This window comes from Malania oleifera, chromosome 1 (assembly GCF_029873635.1).
Source record: "Malania oleifera isolate guangnan ecotype guangnan chromosome 1, ASM2987363v1, whole genome shotgun sequence".
NCBI classification, from domain to species: domain Eukaryota; kingdom Viridiplantae; phylum Streptophyta; class Magnoliopsida; order Santalales; family Ximeniaceae; genus Malania; species Malania oleifera.
The window spans coordinates 6,682,579-6,704,486 of NC_080417.1; the positions used below are offsets into that span (position 1 = coordinate 6,682,579).

The following is a 21,908-nucleotide window of genomic DNA, read 5'->3' on the forward strand; positions in this document are numbered from 1 at the left end:
AAAAATCTTAAAACAGGTTCGTGATTCTTTTTTTGAAACATTAAGAGACATATATATGCATCTTTTTGGTAACTCATGAAAGATCTATAAATTTATTTAAATTTTAAAAAAATTTTGTATATTTTTGTCAACCCTTATCGCAATATTACCGGCACAAGCATTTTCCAAAATTTGAAAAAAAGAAAAAAATAAAATTAGGGTGCCATGCTAAGTTGGTAAAAACGTTGGGGTGTTTTGTAATTTTACCAAGGTGAGAAATACATAGTAATTACACCTCAACGAAAATACCAGAGGGGTACAAAACCTCACCCTGCTGGAAGTGGGCTGCGACTTGCGAGCTCTGGTCTTGGATTCTTCCAACATTGGCCCCTGGAGAAAATGGCATGGTTCGCCAGGTCTCTCGCGAACTCTCTCAAGCTCGACGACGACGACGACGGTGGTAAGGAGATCCACATCAGTGCCACCGATGCAGAATCAGTACCAATTAAGCAAGAAAAAGATGAGCAACGCGATTCTGTCGATTCATCACCATCCTCATCGTCGGAGATATCTTCCTCGCGCGGGGTCAAAGAAGACCTCTCAGAGATCACCAAAACCCTAACCCGCCAGCTCTGGGGCGTCGCCTCCTTCCTCGCTCCTCCTCCCTCACACTCTCCTCAGATCTCCGATTCGGCTGGAAAAGAATCGCTGGCCGACGATTCATCCGATCCCGATGTCGCAGACGCTGCCGGAATTGCTGGTGTACGCAGCGATTTTGCGGAGATCGGAGGAAAGTTCAAGACCGGAATCTCAAAGCTGTCTAGCAATATAGCAGTGTCGGAGATTACTAAGATTGCCACGAATTTGCTTCAGTTTGGGTTGGAAGAGCAGGGTTCCGTGGACGAATACTCAGCTGCTGGTGTCATCGGTGTTACGGATGAGGTGGTGTCCTTTGCTAGGAATATTGCAATGCATCCTGAGACGTGGTTGGATTTTCCTTTGCTTGAGGACGGAGATTCAGATGGTACATCTTCTTGAATACCTAGAGTTATAAAATCATCATCATCATCATTATTATTGAGCTTTTGTTGCTGCATTCAAATTGATGAATACTTGGATAATCTTTACTTTGACGGACGACGGATGAAAATGAAAACCTGTCTTCTACTGTGCCATTTTCCCTCTACATAGCAGTTTCTCTTAATGTACTTTTGGTTGCTGATGATCTTATAAGAACTACAATGCAATTGAATTTCTTAAGCCACAATTATGGAAAGGGTAATTTGTTTTTGCAGAGGATTTTGCATTATAACAATCTGCGTTTTTTAGCTGCATAGGTTTTTATTTGTGACTATTTGTGTCTTTTCAATTCTTTATCTCGGTTGGCTTTGCAGTGCAATTTAGTTTTACAACATTTGAAATGTGGTATGATTGGAATTGACAATCATTTATGGAGAAACGGAAGAGTGAGTTATGTATCAACATCATGTTATCAAGTTTCTAGAAAGACAATTTGAAAAGGGTTGTCTCATTTCGACCAAGTTGGCAGCCAGTTCTCTGGTATGTTAGATGTAGTCAATCATATTTTTGGGGTACACTCACATGCCACTAAATGTACAGTAATTCATTTTCTATTTTCTAAATAAGAAGATTAGACGATAAGCAAATTTGAGATTCAAAGCCCAAATTGACATTTCCTCTTCTATATTTATTGAAACTAAAGATTATTACAAGAAGGATATGAATTATAGCTTTCAGACTTTTAAAATTATATGGAAAACTGAAATTATATATTTTCTACAGCAGTTTACATGACCTTATATGTCTAAATTATCTGTATTTGTATAATAAAGAATATTTAATTGATTTTTATGAGTTTCGTTTATATCAATTGAATTTGTTTAATATGACGCTATGGTATTTATTACAGTTATTGCGCTTTATACCCCACATACATGCCCTTGAATTTTTGTGTTTTCAATCAGAAAATATAATTTATTAATAGTGCATCAAGGGGATGCCAACCCAATGCAACAGAAAAAAAAAAAAAAAAGGGATCACCCACCTGCAGGGTGTCACAAGAACCATGAATTACGCCAGGATCATTCAAAAACTGCCCACTGTACAAGTTGGTAATAGTAGCAATCCACTGATCTTTACTAATGTGAAGGGGCATAGCTGATCCTTCAAAGGCTTTCCTATTTCTTTCTTTCCAAACACACCAAAATATGAAAAGGGGGATAAGGGTTAAATATTTCCTCTCCTCTTCGGTGGCTTGGATACTCATATGGCCATATACATGCTCTTTGATGTATTTTAATTATACTATTTAAGTTCTAAATCATGCATTTACATGTTTATTAATAGTTTCTAAAGTTTCATAAGAAAAATGCATGCTTTACTACTAAATTTTCATCATTTTTTAAAAACAAAATCAAAATGAACATTGACATTGAAATATCCATAGTCTTATAGCTACAATAGCAACAACAAAACCAAGCCTTAGTCCCACTAAGTGGGGTCGGTTATATGAATCATTTTCTGTCAATTTATGCGATCATGGACCTCACAGGTGCACTATAAAACCTACGTTGCATGTGTCCATACCATCTGAGTCGTACCTCCCTTATCTTATCTTCTATAGGAGCTACACCTAACTTACCACGAATATGTTCATTCCTTAATTTATCTTTCAATGTTATGCCAATCATCCATATAAGCATTCTCATCTCGGAAATTTTTACTTTTTGGATATTATGTTTCTTCGTCGGCCAACATTCCGATCCATATAGCATAACTGGTCTTATAGTTGTCCTATAAAACTTCCCTTTCAATTTTAAGGGTATTCTATGATCACATAGCACACTTGAAACTAGAGTAGTTAAAAGTGCGCCTAGGCGCAGTGAAGCGAAGAGGCTTACGCCTCAAACCAGGTGAGGCGAGGCGACCTGCAAGAGGCGACGCTAGGCGAGACGAGGTGCACTGGGGCGACAGGCGCAGTGAGTCGCGCCTTGTGAATTTTTAGTCATTTAAAGTAGAGAAATAGCCACAGCTAGACCCGTAGCCCTCATTCGACTCGAACGAACATAGCCCCTAGCCCCTCTCGGCCCTTCGAAGCCCTTCGTGAGTTCGTTTTGCACATTCGAACCAGCAAGAGCCTTCGCGATCCTTTGAACCAGCAACGTGAGCTCGTCTGCGAGCCTTCGAACCAGCCGGAAGCCTTCGCTACTTCGTCTTCGAGCTTCGAACCAGGATCGTGAGTTCGTCTTCGAAATTTTGAAGAAGCACGACCCTTCGTGACTTCGTTTCCAACCAGCAGGAGCCCTTGCGAGTTCTTCTTCTTCTTCTTCTTCTTCCTGCTGCCTGCTGCCTTCTGCTTCTCTTCTCCTTCTTCTTCTGCTTCTTCTTCTTCTTCTTCTTCCTGCTGCCTGCTTGTTGCGTGCTGCGTGCTGCTGACTGTTGCGTGCTGCCTGCTGCTTCTCTTTTTCTTCTTCTTTATATGTAAGCTTATAAATTAAATATTTTCTTTAATTAATCTAAGCTTATAAATTATAACTAATACATAATATTTATTTATTTTACTGAAATTTACCTATTGTTTTTAAATTTGTAATATTTAGTTTAATTAATGTAAGTTTATAAATTATAACTAATACATAATATTTATTCTTTTTATTGAAATTTGGCTACTTTTTTTCCTCTTCTTCTTTATATGTAATTACTAATTAAATATTTAGTTTAATTAATGCAAGTTTATAAATTATAACTAATACATAATATTTATTCTTTTTACTGAAATTTAGCTACTATTTTTAATTTGTAATATTTAGTTTAATTAATGTGAGTTTATAAATTATAATTAATACATAATATTTATTTATTTTATTGAAATTTAGCTACTATTTTTGATTTGTACTCTTTTCTTTTGATGTTGAACTATGTTGAATTGTTGATGCTTTTGGGCTAAATTTTCAATTTTGTTATTGAATTTTTTTGGCATTTTAAATTCTAATATTACTAGATATTCATATGTTCATATATCAATTACCCCAAATAGACATTTTACACCATTTTAATAATTGTGCGCCTCACCTGCATGAGGCGCACGCCTTCCCCTTGCGCCTCGGCTTTAAAGACCCTTTGCGCCTTGGCTTGCCTCGCGCCTCTAACTACTATGCTTGAAATACTTCTCCATTTTACCCAACTTGCTTTAACTCTATGCATTACATCATCTTCAATTTCTCTTTCAGCTTACATAATAGATCCAACGTATCGAAATCTACAAGTGCTATTTATTTCTTCATCATCAAGTTTAACTTTGTCTCCAATATTCCTCCTATCATTACTAAAATTACATTTCATATATTTTATTTTATTTCTTCTTATCCTAAAGCCTTTAGATTCCAAAGCTTCTCTCCATAATTCTAACTCAACCTCTACTCCGTCCCTAGTTTCGTCAATTAAATACAATATCATCAGCAAACAACATACACCATGGAACTTCCTTTTGAATACTCTTAGTCAATTGGTCCATCACTAAAGCAAAAAGATAAGGACTCAAAGCAGATCCTTGATGTACACCTATGGTAATTGGAAATTCTCTAGTTTCTCCATCTATATTTCTTACACTAGTCATTACTCCATTGTACATATCCTTAATGACATTGTTATACCTACAACATACACCCTTTTTTTCTAAAACCCACCATAGAACTTCCCTAGGTATCCTATCGTATGCTTTCTCAAGGTCAATAAATATCATATGCAAGTCCCTCTTCTTTTCCCTAAACTTTTCCATTAATCTTCTTAAAAGATAAATAGCTTTTGTGGTAGATCTCCCAGGCATAAAATCAAATTGATTTTCTGAGATCTTCGTTTCTAACCTTAATCTTTGTTCAACTACTATTTCCCATAGTTTCATCGTATGACTCATAAGTTTTATTCCACGATAGTTATTACAATTTTGAATATCTCCTTTATTTTTGTATATAGGTATTAAAGTGCTTTTCCTCCATTCATCTGGCATTTTCTTAGTTTTTACTATTGTATTAAATAAATTAGTTAACCATATAATTCCGTTATCACCCAAGCATTTCCAAACTTCAATTGGGATTTTATCTGGTCCCATAGCTTTCCCATTTTTCATCTTTTTTAGTACAAACTTAACTTCGTTAATTCTAATTTTGCGAATAAATCTTATATTTTTAGTCTTTTCCTCATTTGACAATTTTAAGTTTAAACCATCTATTTGGTTTTCGTTAAACAACTTACTAAAGTAACTTCGCCATCTTTCTTTAATATCTTCGTCCTTAACCAAGACATCCATAGTCTTATAGCAGTAGAAGAAATTTTCATTGAACTCGAAATTTAAGACTTTTGAGTCATAATATGGGGATATAGGCAAGTTTGAGTTATAATATTTGGATTCTATAGGCAAGCTTGAGTTATAATATGGGGATATAGGTAAGCTTGAGTTATATTATGGGGATATAGGCAAGCTTGAAATATAATATGGGGATATAGACAAGCTTGAATTATAATATAATATATATTTTGTCAATTTGTTTCCTGTTCGGGTCTGATGCTGGCCTGGAGGTGGCTGAGAAGAAGATGAAAGGGGATAGATCTTGGTGTCATTAGGAGGCTCTGTTCTTCATAGCAGAGAGAGAGAGAGAGAGAGAGAGCAATGTGCATTGTGGCTGTCAACTCTGCTTGTTGCTGAGAATAGAAGCTTCCTAATCTTTTTGTCCCCCTTGTGCCTCACAACGGCCTTGCACCTGGTGTGCCTGATTGAAGGGGCCTTGCCTGGGCCTAGGTGAAGCCTTTCTTCTGTGCCTTGTTGTATCTTGGGCATTTTTTGGCACCTAGGCGCACCTCTAACTACTATGATATCAAGGCCTCCAAGCAACAAGGATTTGTCCTGGAGAACGAAAAGGACCCTTAACCAACCTTTAGTTGAAGGAACCTGAGGTATCATGGAGGTGGTTTCTTGTGTTCAAAGTAGAGAAATGGGGCTGTGGCAGGGAGCAAAGTTGAAGTCAAGAAGGTTCATGACTTGTTCTTTCTTTCAGAGACGAGATGCTTCTGTTTGAGAAACGTATACCCTTTTGGTTTTGGACAGTGGGGAATAATTGCAGGGAAAGAGAGAGAAAGAAAGAAGAGAGAGGGGTTGGGGGGAAGAAGAAGAAGAATAAGAAGAAGAAGGAGGAGGAGAGGGGGAGGGGTTGTGCGTACAGTGGAGAGAAAATACAGATTCTAAATTCAATATGGATAATTGTCTCAAACAGACAACCACCAAAGTATTTATAGGGGCTGTGTGCAGTGGAGAGAAAATACAGATTCTGAATTCAAAATGGCTAACTGTCTCAAATGGACAACTACCGAAGTATTTATATGCTACTATTAATTACAAGCACATAATAACACATGAAGCCCAACATAATAGAAAATAATACAACAACAATATTCGTAATAAAAAATTATACAATAACAATGTCTAAGTCATGAACCCTGATGTTCTGACTCTATGCCTAAAGTATGTATCGGATAGGTGGACTAAATAATGATGGCATCTGTCCATAACCTTTTGTGGACTAAGAAACTTAAATGCTAACAAGAATGGAAGAGAAAACAACAGAGGATAAAGATATTGAAGCAATTGAAGATGATGGAAACATAAAGTGGAATATGCTGAATCAGTTGAGCATATCCTTATGCATTACTCCAGGACTATAGTTTTTTGGAATCTGGCCTTTTCCGTAAAACAGGCAGCAGTGGGTTATTGCCAGAACTGTGGAGGGTGAGCTTTGGGCTTGGAAAGGTGTTCGTGCTAGTAAGGACATGAGGAAAATCCTTTCCCTCATTCTCCTTGCCATCCTTTGTTTGGTGTGGAGGGAAAGAAATAGGTGAGGTTTCAAAGGATCAGCCACACCCCTTCATGTTGTCAAAGATAGATGGATGACTATAGTTTCAAATTGGCAAAGTAGATTGTTTCTAAATGACACTCATGTAATCCTTGACTTTTTTTTTTTTTTGGCACCTTGCAGTGCTCATGATGTCCTTTTGTTTGTTTGTACTTGGTGGCATCCCCTTGATGCCTTTTAATGAATTTTCTTTGCTGATTGAAAAAAAATATTGAAGTCAGAAAGGAAGAAATGGCCACCATAGATGATCATGAAGATAGCGATGATGGTGATTTTGATATTAAAGAATTGTCTTGATTGAGTTTTTGATTTACAGAGGGTCTTTGAAGTTATTGAGTCCTTATACCACACCATTAAACCCATTTGATTATAATATTTTCTTCATTTTATTACTAGATTAGTTAGGTATTTATCTTCTTAAAGCTATTCTTGAATTTGATAACAAACCTTACAATTCAAAATTCTGTTTGATTTACAATTCAAAAAAATGGGATTTTTTATTCATGATTCAAGCCATGATTTGACAACTATGAAATTCTCTCAAATGCTCAACAAATTCCTCCCGAGCACCCATCAGCTTGATCAAACCATTATCAATAGTTCCATTCTCTTATACATTTCCTCCGATCCTTTTGGGGGCATTTAATTCACGATATCTTGCAACATTCCTGCGATGAGATGCCCTTCATTTCTATGTTTGTTTGGGCACTGGAATTTGATGTAGTTATCTTAACATTTCAAGAATAAAGGATTCCCTCAAAACATGGGCATCCCATTTCAACCTGATGGTTAAGTTTCATAGGAATCCCTATAATATAGTATTATAATATGTTATTATTTATTTAAAATAATTTATTATAAATAAAAATGAAAGTAATATTATTATGTTATAATAGTATAATATAATGGTTAAAATTTGGAGACCATATTGCTCCAATCATTTTGGTTAATTTGATTGTTAGATGTCAATTTTTTTTTAATTATGATTGTAGAAAGGTTTAAGACATGGATTTAATTAGGTACATATTCTTAGGTTGTTTTTGGGTTGAAAATATAATTATTCTTTATATATAGTTTATATACACATCAATGGTATAATGATTATCTTCTTCAAATGCTTCCCATTATTCTCTTGACTAAATACTTAACATGGGCATCCTATGTACATTCTTGGAATCTTTCAGCTCAAACCAAACAACTATTCCCATTTGCCTGGAATGAGATTCCCATGATTGTCATTCCATGGGAATACTTTTGATTCCACAAACCAAACACCTCCTTAGTCTTGCATCCTTTTTTTCTTACCCTCACAATTAACATTTTTAACCGCATCTTTAGATGTCTTGTCACAACTAGCTTCAATAGACCTTATAGCATGAAGCATCTCTTTCTCCCTTATACGATTGAGGTCATTTTCATTTGCCATAATTTTCTTTGTCCTACTTAGGTATCGACAATGCAAAGTAGCTGCATGTGTGAATATAAGGGAGAAAGAGATGCTTTTTTGTTTGCTGTTTAGGGGGATTTCATCCACAAATGCAAAGTTTATGGCGGACTGATACCACTCATCACCATTTAACTATTGCATTTATTTCTCATAAGGTTTTGATGTTAGATTTTAGTTTGTTATCAGCATGGTTTGCTTTGGTAGGACAAGAGTTAACCTGCTGAAGTGCGTATATGATTTGATGATAATTTCAAAGCAAACTATGGCTCTTCCTTTTCAGATTTTGACATGTCTGATGTCCAGCAAGAGCATGCTTTGGCCGTTGAAAGTCTTGCTCCAAGATTAGCTGCTCTCAGGATTGAACTTTGCCCAGGCTATATGAGTGAGCGTTGCTTTTGGAAGATCTATTTTGTACTTTTGCATCCTAGACTCAATAAAAATGATGCTGAACTATTGTCTACACCCCAGGTACGTCGGTCTAGTTTAATATTGATAGTTTCTCCTTGTTCTGTGAACATTTCTGTTTTCTTCTTCTTCTTCTTGTTCTATATTTTAGTTTATTGGGTGGAATATTTGGTACAAAGTTATTCCTTTAACAGTGTAATCCATCCCAATCCCTTGGCTAAAGAAATAATGACTATATACAACCTATGTTCATTGACATTGCAAAATTTGCTTCAATGCAATATAGAGCAAAAGTTGGTATGTGCATATGTTATGTACAGGTCACGTGTGTTTTTGAATGTGTGCTCAATTGGGCATGTTTAACATAGTAACAAGGAGCGTATTCCCATTTCCTTAGTTTCATTGAAGTTGATGGCCACTTGTGTTTTTGGATGTGTGCTCAATTGGGCATGTTTAACAAAGTAACAAAGGAGCATATTCCCATTTCCTTGGTTTCATTGAAGTTGATGTTTGTATTATCTACATATTTTAACCCATGTTAAACTCTTTGTGTTAACTAGATTATTTCATTTTACCCAAGCATGCAAAAGGAATAAATGTCAAACAGTTTGACATTTCGGTTATGTCATTTTTAAAATTTTGTGGTTGAGAAAAATTGTTACCTGGGCAGATACTTGCACTTGACATGCATAGCTGAATCAACAACACAATCCATTAGGTGCTGTTTGGATCAAGGATTTGTCTGAGGATAGGAAAGGAAAAGAAGAAGGAAATTCATTTTTCATTATATTTTCTCTATGTATTAAATACTGTTAAAAAATATTTTTTATCTATTATGATTAACAATTAAGAAAATCAAATGTTAATGATGTGTAAAATTAAATTTTTGTTCATTGATTTGCTATATATTTTATTTTTTCCAACATTCCTTGATAACCAAACATGAAAAGGTATACTCCTTCATATTTCCTTTTGTTTCCTTAATGTTTTCTTAGTTCTAAATGGCCCCTTTGTGAGCATTCTTGGGAATCAAAACTCCTAACTTTCTTTACAAGAACAGCTCTTTTCACCTAGTGTGATTTAGAATGCTCATCTTGTGGTAATTTAGTTTATGTGATTATCTGTCTCATAGAACTCATATTATAAAAAAAAAAAAAAGGGCAGTCCGGTGCACAAAGCTCCCGCGTATGCAGGGTCCAAGGAAGGGGCAGACCACAATGGGTCTATAGTACGTAACCTTACCTTGCATTTTTGCAAGAGGCTGTTTCCACGTCTCGAACCCGTGACCTCCAGGTCACACGGTGATAACCTTACCGTTGCACCTAAGCTCTCATAGAACTCATATTGTGTGCCAAAATAACACAATGAAGTTTTTAAGTGCATCACGGATTTGTTGATATTAATATACTTTTTTCTTTTCCATTGTTGTTGAAATTCTTACTTCTTTTGTTATTTGTATGATGTATTTCTTGTGGTGAAGGGAGCACTTTAGATAAAGCTTTTCATCCAACTTTTATGAGCATTGGCTGAAACTTAATTGCAGTAGTAAGTCATCTTCAATGATCCATGGGAAGATAGTGAATAAAATTTGGGTGCTAACATAATGTGTTAACTGTGTCTACCAAATTCTCGTGGTTGTTTCAAGCCAGATCTCTGTCCAATCAATTAGTTATCTGTTAGGTCTTGGCTAATGTCTCTGTGTAAAATTAATGAAAACAGGGCGTCCTTGTCAACAACCATAAAAGCTAGCCCTCCTTATTATTTTTGCTGTCGGCAAAATATCAACAAAACACGGTGATGGTGAAAATCATAAGGATGAGAGTGACCCTTTTCAATTCATTTCAATAAAGTTCTCAGCCTGTAAAGCTGCCTACCAATCTCAGGAGCAGGCATTGGGATGGGTCTTGAGTAAAGGGGGAATTTGTTAGCAAGCTATTGGGGTGCTGCTTGAAGGTTTTGAGGACCGAGCTTATGGTCTCTGAGGAAATTTGAAGGAGAAGAACAAATGAGAGGAAGAGTTACGACAAAAGGGGAGGTAGCAGCAGCAATAAAACAAGGGAGATGAATAGAGAATTTAGAAGGCTGGAATTTTCTGTCAACTATGATAAAATCGAGGAAGTAAAGGGGCCTGTGCACGTGTGCTTGGTATGGAAGTGTGTTGTTGAAGATTCAAAGGACTGCGAAACAAATGATGAAACAGCATATCTTGGAATACCTGGTATTGAACTGTGCTAGGAGGAAACTCTCTCTGAAAGAGTGGAAACAGGATTTGGTCTGGGAAGGAAATGGATTGAATGGTCTGCTACAGGAGCTGCACTCAAGATGTTACACCAATATTTTATTTCCTTCACTCTAGTATCATTTAAAACAGGGTTGTTCAAGATGTTTAAAGCTGCACATTGCATGGCTTCTCCATTCTGTCAGCCTTTTCTCTTAATTTCTTTTGAAGAGTAGGATCAATTATAAGATTTAATTATTGATCAGACTTGCATCATTCATGATAAACAAAAAATGGTTCTCTTAACAAAATAACCTTTTGATCACCACCATGGTGAAATGTGACCTGAATGTCTTTTCTATCAATCTAACAGCCAAGGAGATTCATTGGGTACCTTTCAGATGCATATGTTCTTACACACCAGTAAAGGTAGTCGTTGGGTGCAAACGATTAGGGCCCCTAATCATATGTATTTTTTAGCATAAGATTTGAGAGTCAATGGCTAGGTGATTCCTGACATTCGAAGGATTTGATAGAAAAATGCAGTTTGGATTTTATATTTTTCCAGATAGAAAGGAGGCCTCAGGGCTGGTGGCAATTTTTGGGGATGCTGAAGGGATTTGATCCATTGGCTTAGACTTCTGGGTTTAAGAGGGGCTTGGGTGGAGATAATTCTACTGAAATGAAGACGGGATACTGTTTTGAAGCTGATGGGAGAAGTAAGATGCATGGATTGCAGCCTGAGAAACCTAGGTCATGGGGCGAGATTGCAGGAGTGATTAACAGACATTAAAATTTCTTCTTCTTTTTTATTTAAAAATATTGGAAAATCCCACATATTTTGGTTCATATCTCATATGCATCACTTTCAAATTTTAATGGTAAGGGGTCTGTTAAGTAAGGGTGGGATGCATGGTTCTTAACACCCAAGAACATATCAACTCGCCGACAGGGAAGGAGCTCGATTCAAACACAACCAAGTGAGCTTTTTCATCATGGGCTTGTCATACATGGGCTCTTAAAACTCAAGCCTATTTCAGAGAGAGAGGACTTTTTTTTTTTTTTTTTTTATCAATAATGAAAATCTTCTTAAAAGGGCATTAAGGGGATGCCACCCAAGTATACAGCATACTTAAAAAGATCCCCTACACTGAAGGGTGTCACAAAAATCAGGATGTACAAGAGCTCAGCTTGTTACAACAGCAATCACCAAGACATTTGTGAATTCCTCAAGCCACTCAAGGTTATTATTTAATAACCTCGTGCCAAAAGAGTGTTTCTCAGGGAAGCCTTGATAGATTCCTTATCTTCCATGAGTGGGAAGGATCACTTTTTGTTCCACGTTGCCTGGTGTCAGAGCATCAGCCTAAATGGTGTGTTACTCCTTATTGTACAGAAAGCTTGTGGTTGAGAGTTGAAAGTTTTTGCAATTTAGTGAAGCGCTGTGAGAGAGCATCCAAGTTTATGCAAGTTTTGTAGTTGCAAGGAAAATGTAACTTCTTAAAGAGGAAATCAAAAAATAGAACAAGGAAATTTTTGGGGATGTGAAGTGAAGCTGAAATAAAGAGTTGTGTTTGGATTACATAGGTAGGTTGGTGATGAGGAGGCCTAGTTTGGCCCCAGCTGAGAATGATAGGGGAATGGCACTCAAAAATGAGCTGTCCATTGTCATTGGGATTGATGAAACTCCTTAAAGGCAAAAATCTAGGGCATTTTGGCTAGAATAAGGGGATAAATTTCTTTCATACTTACGCTCATAGAAGATATAATTATTTCGACAAAGTAAAGATAGAGAAAATGAAAATGTCCGTTTGTAAATTCTATAAAGAGCTTCATTCTGTACTGGATGTTAGAAGACCTCTCTTAGGGGGTATAGACTTTGAGATCATTGGGGAGGAGTGGCCTGCTTGGCTGGAAAAATCATATAGCAAGGAGGATGGGGTTAAGGCTCTTAAGGATGTTGTGGAGACGAAGCTCTGGATCTGAATGGATTAACCATTTTGTTTTGATCAACCAAGAAATATTAGGAAAAGAAAAAACAGGGCATCAAGAAGAAGCCAAACAAGAACAGTGGAACTAAGAAAGCAATATGGAGTCACTGAAGTACATTCAGAAAATAAAAAATTACAGAGGCGTCTGTTTAAGGTGTCCCACTATTGAAAAGTTTGAGAAGAAACCAACTGGTGGAAAAGGAATTGTCTGTCAAAAGGTGGAACCTTACCCCAATGAGTAGTACTCTTTTGAATCTGCCAGTTTACTACATGTGCCTTGTCCCCCTACCTTACTCATGAGTTTTGGGATGGACATGAAAAAGCCATTAGTCTGATTTTTTTTTTAAGAAAAGAAATTTATTAGGATGAATTGACAAAGAGGAGGAATCCTCAAAAAACAAAAAAAAAAAAGAAAAAAAAGAAAAGAAGAAGAATACAAGAAGAAACCCAAAATGAGTCAAAATAACAAGTCAATCCTGTTAAGCGCCAGAAAAAAAAAAGCTGTGTTCCAAAAACACCCTCTCAAGAATGGCTACAAGGACCTTAAACACAATCCTATCCCAAAGCACCTCCACAGAAGACCCACATTCTCAAAAAATATGGGGATTTTTCCCCAGCTGAATCACCCAAATAACAGCAAAAAGAGAAGAAATACCACAAAATCTCTAGATGCTTTTATGCCTTCCAAAACCTCTGAAATCAACCATCAAGAAGGCTTCCAAAGAATAGGGACTCAACACTCCCAACAAACCAAAAAGCAGCTACCAAGAATGCCTTTAGCTTAATGCCCTGGCTTTGGGTATTCTTGTTATGCAGTGGTGGACCCTGGGAAGGGTAGAAGAGTGATTGAAAGGCCTTCTTTTGTAAATTATATTGAAATTTTTTGAGGATGCCAGACTATTGTTTGTGTCCTCTTGTGAATTATTGAATTTTTAAGGAAAAAAAAATATCTTTTCAGACTTTAGCTGTCTCCTTTTTATGTCACTTAGGTAATGGACAGGTTGTGAATAAATAGCTCAAATAATAATGATTTTTAAAAAAAATTATAGTACTTTCTGGCCCTCTATAGGAAACCAGAGGATAGCTTGACCAATTGGATGAACTTGTCTTGTTTATTTGAAACGGATGCCTTCCCTAAGTAACAAACAACAACAGCAGCAAGCCCTAAGTCCCATTAGATGGGATCGGCTATATGAATTCTTTTCCTCTAATTCAGTTGACCAAGGACATTTTTGCTACACCAGAGTGGTGTAAATGCAATGCATCACTTAATAGAGGACTTATAGAGGATGCCCAGTGAATTTTGAGATGTTATTTTTTATTTATTTATTTTGGGTGGGGGAGGGAACAAACTGTTAAATTTAAATAAAATTTTCTTTATTTTTATTTTTTATATGTTTACTCTGAGCCTAATGCCATGCATGCAGATTGTGGAAGCGAGAGCAATGTTGCAGCAGGATTCACAGAATCGAATGAAGGCAAAACCAGAACCAGATTTGCCTGGAAGAGGCACCTCTCAATCAATGGAAGCTGCTGATTCACCTAAGGAAGAGCATCCTTCTATTTCACCCAATGCTGAATTTGAATCTGTACCCCTGAAGACAACCGCGCTTGAATCAGCCACTTCTACAGCAGCAGCTGATTTTGAGACAGAAAAACACCCAATCCTAAGTTCCGAAAGTCAAATTATTGACAAATCTGTTGTTCAGGAAGAGCCAGTGAATCAGACTATACTGCAATGTGCACTCTCTGGTTCATCCTCTAGAGCCTTGGATGACAAGTATGAAGATGATGGCGATGAATGGCTGAAGGAGGATAACTCGGAAGCAGTTGGCATCAGTGGAACCACCATTCCTATTGGGAATGAAGAGGATGTATCATTCAGTGATCTTGAGGATGATGACGATGGGGATGCACCTACAAGTAACAGGAAAGTCGCATATGGCTCAGATTCTTCAACGAAGGAATCCCGGGACTGGGTGCAATTAAGTGGAAGCTCTCCTGAATCTGCTACTGATGCAAACTCTTCTACTACTAGACTTGCTGGAGCCGAACGACCAAGTGCTCGCAATCCTGAGACAAAGGAATCTAATGACTGGCTTGACCTTGAAGACATTGACGTGGTATGACAACCCGGGGAATCATTTTAAATAAAATGGTTTGTCTTTTACATACCATGCGTCTGCCTTCTCCATTGTGAATAGCTTGTCAGAAGATTTCTCCTCTGCGCTGGGCTGTGCAACTTGTATCTTTGTAAATAAAACCCAATCTAGACTGGGTGTTCATTTGCTTTATGAAGAATGTGGATGATGAAATTTGTTAAGACCCGCAAGTCCCCAATAAATTAATCATTTATCTTTTGAATTGTGCATTAACAAAATTCAAAGCCCGAGTCATGGGCTACTCACCTTTTCTTTTCCTCTTTGTTGTGACAGCCTCAATAATATGCCTTCTTTAACGTGACCTTTTCACGTTCACAAGTCATAAGTGCACGATCACATTGGAATACATGTCTAGTTTCTACAACATCAGCTGTGTCTACCTTGTGAAAATATAGATCTCAAGAAATTTTGTTAATGAATAGGATCGTCGTTTTTCTTATTGAAAATGGAAACTGAATGCTATGATTAGATCAAGTTGAGCATGTCAATGGGTTAGTCAAAGGAAAGCAATGCAACGGACTGTGGTACATATATCTAAACCATGACATAGGCTCCTAAATCATCATCTCCCCTCTTTGACAACTGCTAAACATATTTACACAATTTAAAGATGACAACTACAGCTAGCTAAATCAATTCCTAATTATGATTTTATTGGGCCAAAGTTGATCGAAAGTCGCTCAAGCTGAGCCCACAACAAGCTCCCCAGTGAGAATCTTGGCGGGTCTTCCAGTTTGCTACTGCTGGCGCTTCTGCCCGTGGTGGATGACGAAGAAGGCCAGCCTGTGGGCTCGTTCACCACTGCAACCGTTCCCCCAATCTCCTTCCTCACCAGCTCTATTGTCTCCGGCTTCACCATGTCATTCCCCGAAGCATCCGTCACGTAGAACGATCCAATGGCTTTCTCCCCGCGCATTCCGATCTCCGCCCTGGATATCGACAGCCCGTTCTCTCTGAACAATCGGGTGACGTCTGAGAGTAGTCCCAGTCTGTTTCTGGTGCACACATCCAGCCTCATGCCCTGCATTATCAAAGTAACATACATGAACATTAGTCTAATCTCATCAGTTTCAAACTACTAAGTTAATTATACATAACGTAGAAGCAGCAGAGCAGAGTGGTATTTCTCTTTCTGGTACATACGTGGGAGACCCTGCGCTCAATGGCAGCAATCAAGCATTGTGTAACTCTCTTCCTCTCGCTTTCTGTGACAAGAGTGCAACCATCCTTGCGTCTTACGAAGTATTCCTGCAATTTCCACAACATTGAGGAACGAAACATCAATCAAATCCACAAACCCATCTTGCCTTTCTCAGATATCTTTCCATATTCGGCATATTTGGTTGGCTGAAGCATGATAGAAAAAGAATACAGTGACAATTTAATTCCACTTTATTCATAAGGAAAAAACATTAAGCTCTCCAAAAAGACGAACATAGTAAAATCCATACATAATTTGATGGAATATAGTGGTGTTGTTAAATGCAAAAGTCTAATAGGAAGACCACCGTAGACAATTTTTTTTCTTGCACTAAATTTTTGATATCTTCTTTTAAAACTGTCAAACATATCTTTATAACAACTAATAATTATCTTAAAATACTCTTAATTACAAAATACTCTTATAATAAAATCTCAATTAATAATTATCTCAAAATATCTATATAACTATTCACCAATATTTCAAAATATCCTCCTACTATATGATTTTTTATTTTTAACAATTAAAAAAAAAAAAAAATTACAAACAGACTCATAAACACGAACATTTTATTTTAAAAAGTTTGAGAGATCGATGTGAAACCTGATCAGCAATGGAGCCCTTGGAGCTAACAGCGGCATGAAACACCACATACTGCAAATCCGTGAGAGTGCAGACCGTATCAAAAAGCAGCTTTGGTCGATCTCTGCTCCTCACGTTAACCACCGAGTACCCCTTCTCCTTGCAGCTTTCTATGCACACGTGCGTACCCAAACACTTCTTCTTCCTATACCCATCCCCGCCGCCGCCGCTCTTCCACCCGTACCCCTCCGCCTCCCCTCCACTCCTGCTGGCGGCGCCACCGCAGTCGCAGCTACCGCATCTCTCGAAGTCCCCGTCCGCAAACATCAGCTGGTGGAGCCGCCGCTCGGTGTGGGTCCTGCTGGGGGCCGGGGCAGTTAGCCCGACGCTGCTCCTCTCCCCATTTTGCCCCCCGTGGGTCCCCACTATGCAGCCCAATTGCTGCTCTATTTGGGCCAGCCTTTTTGCGTCCGTGATGGGCCCGCCAGTAGCCTCATCCTCCACATATACGATGCTTGCCACGCGGGTCTTGTGCGTCCATGCCACCGCCGCAAACACGTGGCACCCCATCTCAGCTAAGGCGGCGGATATTTCGGACATTAAACCGGGTCGGTCCGCACCCGACATTTCTAGGGCGGTGTGGTCTGTTGACACGTGTTTGGGCCTCACTGCCCTCCCAGGATGAGGGGTCGGGTCCTTCAATCCTTCCCTCCTGCTCGCACACAGAGCCTGTAATTAAACATTAATGCAACAACTCAATCAAATTTAAAACAATTAATTAACTAGCTGCGCATGAGAGAGAGAGAGACCTGTTGAATGTAAAGAATGAGGCTTGGGTCAGTGATTTTGCTGCCAAGCTGGTCGGTGACGTGGAAAACTGATGACGGGCATGCAATCAAAAGGAAACCCACATGAGAGATGACTCGAGATATATAGTTAAATGAATTAAGTTCATTATTAATTAGAGCGAGCTTAATTCATTAACATCATAATTAATTAATTAGTTTACATATACTCTAAAATTTAATTATTAAAAAATTATAACGAAAAGAGATAGTACCATCCATGAACCATCCACCGTCAGAACAAATGTAAGATTTGGAAATGACGAGGTCAAGATCCGTCAGGTTTTGCACCATTTCTAGCAGTATCCCATGTTTGTTTGCACTGTCAACCTGCGCATGCACACATATACATATCTCCTAAATAATTAAAACTTCAATTTGAATTTACTTTGAATTAATCTTGTATTAATTAATACTTAGTATTCTTAATAATAACGATTGATAAATTAACCTTTGAAGTAGGGGTGGCAAAATGGATTAACCGGCCAAATTCGGACGAGTCATAAATGGATTTGGATTTGAATTGATCTGTTTATTAACTGATGACTAATATATAAACTTAAACTTGACCATTTAATAAATGGATCATCCGCTTAAAAAATATCATTTTTTTTATTTTAAAAATCTATAAACATTTCATATAAATAAACTGAACCCTCCTAAATTGTTTAGTAAGCGGGTCGAATTCAAACTATAAACGAATCAGCTTGTATTAAACTCAAACTCAATTGAAACAGATAGACCATGAGTTACCTGTCAAATTTCGATCTATTTTACCACACCTACTTTGCACAAACACCTACCTTTTGAACCTTTTGTATTCAAAAGTATGGCCTCATCCAATTGGTCAATTAATTTTTTTTTATTTATTTGCTTAAAAAATTATACACGAGCCCTAAACTTTATATGAGTATTCTCCTTTTTATACATCAAAATTTAAATTTTAAAAATTCTAAATTTTAATCATTTAGATATCTTTACGAAAATCTTGTAAATTCTTTAGTTAATTAAATAAATAAATGCTTAAAACAAATATTCCTCCCCCTAAAATTTAATTAACATATATGTTAAATATCTTATTGCAACACACCTAAAACATGAGATCCACACTGAAACTCATATTAAAACATACTTATATATAAATTTAATCTAATATCGTGACAATACTTTCAAATTTATACGAACAAATTAAAATACAAAATTTAGATGCGTGCTAGTTGAGAAACTTAAGTAAGTGTTTGCATGATTTTACTTTAGATATATACTAAGAAGACTTAAGCTCATAAAAATAGCAAAAACTTTAATTATTTGATAAATTTTCTATAAAAATTAGTAGAAAAATTAATATTTGTTTTGAAAAATTATTTTGATTATGTTAAAGGATGAAAAAGATACTTCTATATATGGTAAATATATTTCAAGATAAATGGTACGTTGGACTCTTTAAATTGGATATTCTTAATTTATGAAGACAATAGACTCATCTCAGTACCCTTATCTACTTAAATAAGGAACAGCTGTTAGACTGAAAGATTGAAACCCTAATCATTTATATGTTATCTATTAGTTCTAAGTTCTATAGATAGCAATGTAGCTAGCATGCATTGGTTGGTGTGCCTGTTTCATTACATTGATTGGATGGAAATGGGTTCAAACCCACCCTTTAAATTTTAATAGAACATTTAAAATAATAATAATAATAATAATAATAATTCGGGAAAATTAAGAATGCCAACCTTCACAAGGGTGCAATCTGGGCATGCGTCATTATCGATACAAACCCTGCCGAATCCACACACACACATGGAACGCAATTAATTAATTACTTAATATCCAGATTTGCAAATGTGAAATTAATGATATTGAAAAAAGAACTGATGAGATCGAGAGAGAGAGAGAGAGAGAGAGAGCTAAGAATGTTAATGAAGGGATTAATTCCTGGAAGAGTTATGCTGTGAGTTGAAAAATTAAGATCTAATTAATTAATGAATGGATAAAACTCATGGGACTGATTGATGAAATATATGTCGAGAATATGTCATTAAGTGTAAATTAACCTGGGAGGATGGATCCTCTCGAGGAGTAATTCGAAGTCTGGATCAACGTAAGGCCTGTATATGATGTCCATCTTCTTCTTCTTCTTCTTCTTCTTCTTCTTCTTCTTCTTCTTCTTCTTCTTCGTCTTCTTTTGCTGCCTGCAAATTATAATTCTCAGTTCTCAGCTCTTTTCTCTATCATACCATGTATATCGATCCCCACGTCCTACCCTGCATGTACTTGGTGCATATATATACATATAGTCTTCTCTTTAATAAGAACAGTACCCTCCACGTACCCCACAAACGTTGACAAATTTTAACCCAAATTACCGTGTGGGAAACTGTTGCGTGTGATATTTTTACGGATAAGATAATGATCCAACTCATTTTGTGAAAAGAAAATTGTTGGGGCTGTGTGGGTTTTTCCTTGATTCAGAAGAAAGACAGCAAATGTTCAATGTTCCACCCTGGATTGACATCCCATATTCATCAACCGCCGATGGTGGGGGAGCCATAAAGTCGCAGTCAAACAAAATTAACAAATTCTAAAATCAAAAGCATTAACGAATCCTAATTCAAAATATATAAGAACAATGAATTACGAATCAACCCAGGGCGTACAATTCCAAATCACATATATTGTCAAACTGCTCACGAAAACGAAAAAACAAAACCAGATAGTATCCCTCCCTAAGAGTGCGTTAAAATGGAAAAGCTAGAAATTGTTAGAATCGTACACCGACACGCAGCACAGATTTTAAAGAAAAAAAAAAATAGTATCCCTCCGGTAATTAATGAATTAAATAATTAAAATTAAATTACCTGCAGAGAAGGGGAATTATGAAGATCTGCTTTCTGCTAGCTGTTCCAGAAGAAAATTCAAACAGCCATGGCAGAAAAGAAGAAGAATTAAGGAAATCAGAAACCTCAAGCTAACTAATTGCCAGGGAAGATGGCAGCCAACGCGTTAAAGAACAGCTCCATTTATTTGCCAGCTCTGATATTTTCTAAGTTCGGAACTTTTTCAGGAAATTACAGCGAGGCAGAAGAGACGCAAGAGAGAGAGAAAGAGAGAGAGAGAGAGAGAGGCAGATTAAATATATATTTATATTTAAAAGTAGTGTTTGGTTAGGAGTGAAACCCTAAAAGAGCTCTGAATCTGGCAAAGGGCGTTCACTTGGGAGTGGGAATCTGGGTGGCAGTTGGAATCCATCCTCGTTCCACGTTTTGTGTTGGATGTACACGTGGCTGATTCTTGGCCATAAAATGCTGAGGTGTGCGGCACCTTGCTGCCGCCCTGCCCGACGCGTGGATATTAGGACTTAGAAAAGTGCGGGTCACGGACCTATCTCCATCTCCCAGTCCGAGGAATAGAAGTGCAACAAGGCCACGCTGTCTTTTTTACTGGCTTACATCACCCTCATCCATCCTGCGTTACCCGGTCAGCATGCCCGGATCCACGAACATTGTATCTGGCTCCTACATTCGGGTTCATCCGGACCCACCATATTCTATCATGATGCGTTGGTAATCTTTATGGTGAGCAGATAGGTCAAATTCCAACCAATCATCCCTTACTTGTTCATTTAGATCACGTTTGATCTCTTTATAAACACATCAATCTAAACTTAACATGTTTAATAAATAGGATCGATAAGTTTGAGTCGGGTATTCGTTAGGTAGTCCGTTTATAGTTAAAAAAATAATATTTTTTACGTTTGAGCTTTAGATATATAATATTAATAGTTACAGACTATATAACTATATTTATTAAAAGTTTAAAGAGGAAAAAATGATACACAACACAAGTGATAGATTATATTTATACCGGTACTATTTTTTAAATCTTAAATATTATTTTTTCAAAAAATAAAAAATAAAGAAATACTATTTTTAAAATTTTAGGTTTTTTTGTTAAGGTATTAATAAATAAAACAAATGATTAAATGAGTGTTGTTTAAAAAAAAGAAAAGAAATTAAGTCAATTTTGGTGAAATGCTAGGGGGAAATTAAAATAAATAATTTATATCTTTAAATGGGTGCTTAACGGGTATCTGTTTATGATTCGTTTATTAAATATACATGTTTTAGTTTACAGGTTACTGTTAATAAACTG

At 36.8% G+C, this 21,908-nt stretch overlaps 2 protein-coding genes across 3 annotated transcripts; one reads left to right on the forward strand and one right to left on the reverse strand.

The window, feature by feature from the left end:
• Nucleotides 1–292: 292 nt before the first annotated feature.
• On the forward strand, nt 293–15,327 carry LOC131153881 (uncharacterized). Its single transcript, XM_058106332.1, has 3 exons — nt 293–1,003; nt 8,630–8,817; nt 14,391–15,327. Exons 1-3 carry the CDS (start codon nt 379–381, stop codon nt 15,090–15,092), a joined length of 1,515 nt encoding a protein of 504 aa, XP_057962315.1. The 5' UTR covers nt 293–378; the 3' UTR covers nt 15,093–15,327.
• A 204-nt stretch (nt 15,328–15,531) lies between these two features.
• On the reverse strand, nt 15,532–20,870 carry LOC131158522 (ACT domain-containing protein ACR1). Of its 2 annotated transcripts, XM_058113402.1 has the most exons (8): nt 20,615–20,870; nt 19,811–19,948; nt 19,490–19,535; nt 17,969–18,083; nt 17,718–17,785; nt 16,930–17,637; nt 16,269–16,373; nt 15,532–16,146 (listed from the first exon to the last, which is right to left on the reverse strand). In XM_058113402.1, exons 2-8 carry the CDS (start codon nt 19,879–19,881, stop codon nt 15,769–15,771), a joined length of 1,491 nt encoding a protein of 496 aa, XP_057969385.1. In that variant the 5' UTR covers nt 19,882–19,948; nt 20,615–20,870; the 3' UTR covers nt 15,532–15,768. The 2 variants fall into 2 exon arrangements, with proteins under 2 accessions (XP_057969385.1, XP_057969378.1); XM_058113395.1 differs by lacking the exon at nt 20,615–20,870 and having other exon boundaries at nt 19,811–20,012.
• Between the last annotated feature and the right edge of the window lie 1,038 nt (nt 20,871–21,908).

Coding starts and splice junctions, on each gene's coding strand:
- LOC131153881 (XM_058106332.1), top strand. CDS start 379: ATGGCATGGTTCGCCAGGTCTCTCGCGAACTCTCTCAAGCTCGACGAC. Junction 1,004..8,629: donor TGAGGACGGAGATTCAGATG/GTACATCTTCTT, acceptor CTTCCTTTTCAG/ATTTTGACATGTCTGATGTC. Junction 8,818..14,390: donor AACTATTGTCTACACCCCAG/GTACGTCGGTCT, acceptor CCATGCATGCAG/ATTGTGGAAGCGAGAGCAAT.
- LOC131158522 (XM_058113402.1), bottom strand. CDS start 19,881: ATGGACATCATATACAGGCCTTACGTTGATCCAGACTTCGAATTACTC. Junction 19,536..19,810: donor GAGAGGATCCATCCTCCCAG/GTTAATTTACAC, acceptor TGGATTCGGCAG/GGTTTGTATCGATAATGACG. Junction 18,084..19,489: donor CAGATTGCACCCTTGTGAAG/GTTGGCATTCTT, acceptor GTGCATGCGCAG/GTTGACAGTGCAAACAAACA.